We start from the raw sequence: 5949 nt of genomic DNA, 5'->3' as shown, positions 1-5949 counted from the left end.
TCGTTTATTGAACCAACGTGGCCTACAAAGTAAACCGCATTTCTGTACACCCGAGAGTTGAAAATGTTGCGCTTGGGTTCGGGGCGTCCTGCGCCAAGAGGAGGGAACGGGCCGCCTTATTGCGGTGGGCGCGGGAGTCCTACAGATCCCAGGAGACGGGAGGCCTGGGACGCACCTCCAGCGGCCTCGGGGCGAGCAGCTGGAACCCTGGGCCACAGCGGCCTAGGAGGTGGCTCTTACCCTGGGTCCAGCAAGGGGGTGGCGGACTGGACTCGCAGCTCCAGCCCCTGCCCCTCGGCCACGCTCAACTGTAGCAGGAGAGGCCTCTGACAGGCCTGCCGGGTGACCAGTCCCCCCACCTCCGTTCCCGAGGGAAAGCCTGGCCCTAAGGAAGGGCTGGGGAGCGGGACCCTCCCTCCCCAGGCCAAACCCAGTTGTGGGCCTAAAGGGTTCCAGCCTCTGCTGCCTTCCTGGCTGGTTCCAGTCCCCCACTCCCCTCCACCAAGAGGGTCCTCCCCAGGGCCAGGCACTCCTTCCACCCCCCAACACACCCGCCCAGATGTTCTGTGCTCCGTGACCACATATGTGGGCAGGTCATGGCCCCAGCACAGGCGAACTTGCAGTGGGGGCTACACTAAGTGGGGACGGGGCTGGGGTGAGACAGTTCAGCGGCCCTGGGAGGTATGGCTGCTGCATCTGGTGCTGGCTTTGGGCCAGGATGTCCCTGGGCTCGAGGGGTCAGGCCCGAGGCCACCTCCAGGGCTCTCAGGACAGGCACTGCAGCCACCCCATCACCCAGGCCAGGCCCCCAGCTGCCCAGGGCTCGGAGCTGACGCCCCCTGGACTGCAGGTCTGTCGACCACCGTGGGGAGCTGCTGCCAGAATCTCGTGGCTTTGGGTGCTTGGGAGGGGAAGGGACCAGGTGCTGGCTCGAGGTCCCGGAGGGCTCTAGAAAGCAAGCAGAGTGACAGCACATCAGAAAGGCTGTCAGGGAAGGGAGTCACCCGGTGGGGAGGCCACAGCCCACCCATGGCCCTGCAGCCCCGAGGCAGTGGTCCAGGCTGGGGGTCCAAAGGTGGCAGCATCCCTGCACCCCAGTTTCTGTGTTCCCAGCCCTGTGACCCCTGACTCGCTTGGGCAGGCCCACCTCTGCGACAGACAAGGAGGCTGCAAGGCCTGGTTCTGGCCCTAGGTCATCTGTGTCCAGTCCCTGACAAGGAGACCACAAGGCCTGGCTCTGACCCTGGGTCATCTGTGTCCTGACCCTGAGAGTCTGCTCACTGGCTGACTGCCTCAGGCCAGTTCCCAAGCCTCTGGTCCCCCAGCACCCGCCTCCACTGGAGCCCCGGCATGCCTTTGTCCTGACACTTCCTCGAGGCCACTGCAGCTCCCCCTCCTCCTGACTGCCCTGCCTGCCCTTCCTCCACCCCTGCAGCTCCTGGCCACTAAGTAACCAGCTATTGACCCCTCTGCCCCCTCCATAGATACCCACCACCATATGGAAGGGCAGAGGCTTGGCCTGCTCTGTTCCCTGCCCATCCCAGCCCCCTTGACCAGGCTCCTGCACAGAGAAGGGTCAGCTGTCCTCTGTGGGGTTGCCCCTGTTCACAGTGCTCCCCGCCCAGCCTCCCTGCCCGCTGAGGGAGGGTCCTCTCTGCCTTGCAGCTGTGGTCACACTGAAGCTGGTGTCCTTCAGAAAGGGCACTGCATGGCTTAATTCTGTGTCCCCGAGTACATGTGCCATCTTTAGGATGAAGCAGCAGCACCCTCCCTGCCTTGGTCTTCTGGTGGGCACATGCCTGTGCCCCTGAAAACTGCCCCTGGCCATGGTACCCTGGCGTGGCTCCTTCTTTCTATCCAGACCCCTCTGGACTCTGTTCATACCCCCTTTTGTGGAACGCCTCTTTCGTCTAGCCCGGGTGTCCCACAAGGTCACAGGGCTTGGACCATGGCTTGGGAGAGGGAGAACTTGGGTTGGGACTCCCACAGTCATGAGCCCCCACCTCCAGAAGGGGGCCTCCCTGTCACAGTCCCTCTCAGAGCCCGGCTGAGGAAGTAGGGCCAGGCTGACATGTCCCATCTGGGGTAAGGGGCCCCCTACAGAGGTGGGGTGTTGGGACACTCCCAGGCACTGGGGAGCAGGCGGGCAGGCTCAGTACCTGAGGCCAGGCTCGGGGGGCTGGGGGGAGTCTTGGGTTCTGCCTGGTGCACTTGCTCTTCAGGGACCCTCCGTGGGCCCCATGGGGCTACAGCCCCTTCCTGTTGGGACTCCGGGTGCCTATAGGGGAGGGGGCTAGGGTGGGGAGAGGAGGAGGAGCTCCAGCCCTGTCCCTTCTTGGAGTTGATCCCAAGTACATGTGAGGCTCAGGGATGGTCCATGAGCCTTGGGACCAGTGATGACTCAGCTAAGGTAGATCACCCCAGCCCTGATCCCCCCATGGGACAGGACACACACAGTGGTAGAGCTGGGGGGACACCCACCGCACGCCAAGTTCCCTCCAGGCCCTAAGCCCAGCCAAGGCCAGGAAGTCAGAGCTGTCTGCAGAGTCAGCCTCTGGGGAGGAAGTGCTGGCGGCCAGATCTCCTGGCCTGTGTTGGGGCAGCTGCTCCGTGGGCTCCCTGGCCTGGGGAGGAAAAGGGACTGCTCTGGGGATTCTGGCCCTGGAATGGCGGCAGGGCAGGGCACTGTCAGGGCCAGAACCCTGGACACTGGTTCCCCTGGGGGGCTGGTTCCTGTGGGGTGTACCTGGCACTGATGCCTACGCTCCCGCAGGCCCTTGGTGGGGTTCCCACACAGCACTTGGCCAGCACCTGCAAGAGACAGCATGGCTGGGCCTGGTTCGGGGCCGAGGGGCTGCAGGGTCAGCTGTGAGGCAAGTCAGTTACCATGGGTGAGGCTGCTGGTGTTATCTTCTGGGGCCAGGTCCTCAGAAAGCAGGCCTTCAGGCAGGGGGCCCCCATGGACCAGCAGGGAGAAGGGCCAGGGCCTGGAGGCCCGGGGCTGCGTCTCAGGCAGGTACAGCTCGGGGTCGAGTCTCCGGATGGGGACTCCACGGGGACAGTCTGCCCGAGGTTCAGAAGCAGAGGTCACCAAGGCTCAGGCCAGATGGTCAGCCCGGGAGCGCCCCCCAGACTCTGTCCACAGACCAGGGGGCCCGATTCCCACGCTGCATGGCCCGAGGCTGGCCTCTGATGCTGCAGCCTTCTAGAGAGGCCCTCATCTTCAGACCCTTCTCTCCCTCTGCGGGCTGCTCAGAGACAGTGTCCTGGCCTGGGCCGGGGTGTGCCTAGCTCTGGGGACCAGGGGTCAAGGCTGGGGAAGGACATGAGATGTGGCTGTCCGTCTCTGAGAGGCCTGGGGTGGGGGCCTCTTCCTGGGGGGAGCTGGGGCTCAGCTGCGGGTCCTCCGGGCGCAGCTGTCGTACCCAGCCAGGGGAGGCCGTTGCCCTTCTTGATGGCCTCCTTCACCGAAAGCCAGTCTTGGCTCAGCCTCAGCGGGGCTGGTGGGCCTGTGTGTGCAACCGGCACTTCGTCCAGGACCTGCAGCTGGGGGATGAGCTTCCTCACCTCTGCCCTGTAGTTGTAGCCCCTGGGCACCTGCAGGGGAAGGCGAGGGAGTGCAGGTCTGGGTCCAGTGGTTCCTTCAGGCCGACTCTTTCCCTGGCTCCCTTTCCCAGACCCACCATGGGGCAGGGCAGGGACCCAGAGGTGGTGATGCTGCCCTACCCTGCTGAGGTGGGCTTGGGTCACTCTCAGACCCCAGGGACTTCAGGGACTGGGCTCTCACCCGCTCAGGATACAGGACCCCACTCTCCAGACCCAAGGCCGCGTCCAGGGATGCCCTCTGGCCCATGGAGCTGCCCTCAGCTCAGGGCTCTGGCCCACGGAGCAGCAGCCACTGGGCACTGGTAGATGCTGACCCCAGCATGTGGCAGCACCAAGCAGCAGCTAATGAGGCTAGCACTGCGAGCTCAGGGCAAATGTGGCCTGTGCTGGGTTAGCTACCCCGGGGCCTGCACGCACAGGTGTGCCAGCTCTGAGCAGGGCACACACAGCTCCGAGATACTGCACAGGGCGGTCTGTGAGGCCTGTGGGGCTGGAGGTGGCTCTGCACAGGGCGTAAACAGGTGTGTGTGCACAGCTGTGTACATGTGATTCTTTGCGTTTCTACATGGCTTGTGTGGACCTCACGGGTGCATGTGTTAAGGGACATGGCGTGTGGGCAGGTGACCCTGTGGGATCTGGCAGGGCTGGCCCAGGAGGATGTCCTGGAAGCCGTCAGACTTCCGGTGACAGAGGAGATGAACTCAGGGTGAGCAGGCCACAGAGTGCAGGTGGGCACAGAAGTCCCTGGCCAGAGCGGAGGCCCCGGGGCTGGAGCCACAGGGAGCCTCCCCTGGCCATGCACATGCCGGTCGGGTGCCCGGGACACGCACCTTGTTGGTGGGGCCGGGGGCCGGCTGTAGGCACACCAGGTTGCCCTCCAGGGTAAGTGTGGTCAGGCGTGGGCACAGCTGCAAGTAGCGCACCTGCCCCAGGTCCTCCACGCTGTTGCCCTCCAGGTCCAGCACCTCCAATTGCTCCAGCAGGCACAGCGGGCTCAGGTCCGAGATGTTGTTGTAGGAGGCATAGAGTTCCTGGGCAGCGCGGGGCTCTGAACCAGGGCCCAGCCCAGCCCTCCCCAGCCCAGGGTGCCCAGACTCACCTTAAGTGCTGGCAAAGAGGCAATGCCATCCAGGTCAGTGAGGCCACAGCGAGCCAGCCACAGCACCCGCAGGTGGCCCAGAGATGTGCCCAGGTCCCTGCAGAAGGCAGGGTTTGGTGGGTGACATGGTGCTTAGCCCTGTGCCCAGCCACCACCTGCCTTTGGCTGCCTCCAGGGGTAGGCGCAGGTGTGACCGCCTGTGGTGGCCTCTAGGCTGAGGAAGGGGCTCTCTGCCTTGGCCTCCTGGCTCTGGTGTGGGTACAATGACCCCCACCTTCTCCAAGCCCTGGAACCTGGCCTAGGAAGCTGCCCTCATGGCAGGTGGCTCAGCCTCTTCCATGGCAGGCTGCAGGCATCACATTTCTCTTTCTAATTGTTCCCTCAATAGGGTTTGGGGCACTCGAATTCGGAGTAAGGGTCTGGAATGCTGCCTGGGAGCCTGAGCCCCTGGACAGTGATGGCTGACCCTGTGCTGAACTGGCAGGTTTGGTGGGGACCAGCTGCTGGAGGTGGCGGTGCATCAGGGCGGCTTGACGTGTGCAGGGACACGTTGCTTCCTGCCGGGCCCGCCCTGTCCCCACTGTAGCCACACTGACTACACCATGCACTGTCCCCAGGGACCCTGCACCTGCCCCTCTCGGCTAGGAGGCCGTCCCTTCAACGCCGCCATGCCGTCTCTACACCTCTCCTTAGGAAAGGGCCACATGGGCTCTCAGGCTTTCCCTGAGCAGCCACAGATTCCTCCAGGGTTGGGTGATTTCTTCGGAAATCTTCTTTCTCTCCAGTTCACAGCACCCGTAGGCTGCGTCTCACCTGGGCGTCATTCCGCCCACTGAGTTTTCAGCTTCCTTCTGTGGCCCCCCCAGGTGCATTCCCGGTGGTCCGTCCTTTGGCGCTGTGGAGTCAGTGTCTATCCTCAGCCTACCGCCTTCAATGGCTTTTCCACTCAGCGCTTAATTGGCTGGGGTTTGTGTCTAGCGATTTCTTCAAGAGCGGCTAATGGAAACCCCTTGATCTCTGACTCACTCACAGACGTCTGCTGGCTGTGCGCTTATGCAGCCATTAGGCTGGGTGTCGGATTCTCAGTTCACGCCGCTTCCCAGGAGACTGCGAAAGCTTTTGTTCCGGTGTCCACGGTGGTGACAGCTGAGGAGCACTTTGCTTTTTCTGACCTTAAAAAAACCACTTGAGGCCGGGCGCGGTGGCTCACGCCTGTAATCCCAGCACTTTGGGAGGCCGAGGCG

The 5949-nt window shown here is 63.5% G+C and overlaps 2 protein-coding genes across 2 annotated transcripts in view; one reads left to right on the top strand and one right to left on the bottom strand.

The window, feature by feature from the left end:
• The window catches only part of LMNTD2 (lamin tail domain containing 2), a 6253-nt gene extending 5923 nt beyond the window's left edge, over positions 1-330 (top strand). Inside the window, exon 13 of the mRNA XM_011930138.1 lies at positions 252-330. Coding sequence (XP_011785528.1) covers positions 252-330 — 79 coding nt within the window. The remainder of the gene's footprint in view (positions 1-251) is intronic.
• LRRC56 (leucine rich repeat containing 56) overlaps positions 1-5949 on the bottom strand; it is a 14326-nt gene continuing 8377 nt past the window's right edge. The window contains exons 5-12 of the mRNA XM_011929992.1: positions 4706-4802; positions 4437-4637; positions 3426-3597; positions 2887-3063; positions 2747-2811; positions 2482-2624; positions 2160-2293; positions 1-948 (exon numbers count right to left, since the gene is read on the bottom strand). Of these exons, the coding sequence (XP_011785382.1) occupies positions 635-948; positions 2160-2293; positions 2482-2624; positions 2747-2811; positions 2887-3063; positions 3426-3597; positions 4437-4637; positions 4706-4802 (1303 nt within the window). The 3' untranslated portion in view covers positions 1-634. The remainder of the gene's footprint in view (positions 949-2159; positions 2294-2481; positions 2625-2746; positions 2812-2886; positions 3064-3425; positions 3598-4436; positions 4638-4705; positions 4803-5949) is intronic.

The sequence above is a fragment of the Colobus angolensis genome, unplaced genomic scaffold (genome assembly GCF_000951035.1).
Source record: "Colobus angolensis palliatus isolate OR3802 unplaced genomic scaffold, Cang.pa_1.0 Scaffold84, whole genome shotgun sequence".
Taxonomy (NCBI): domain Eukaryota; kingdom Metazoa; phylum Chordata; class Mammalia; order Primates; family Cercopithecidae; genus Colobus; species Colobus angolensis.
Note: the sequence above shows the minus strand (reverse complement) of the source record. Positions and strands in the feature narration are given on the sequence as shown.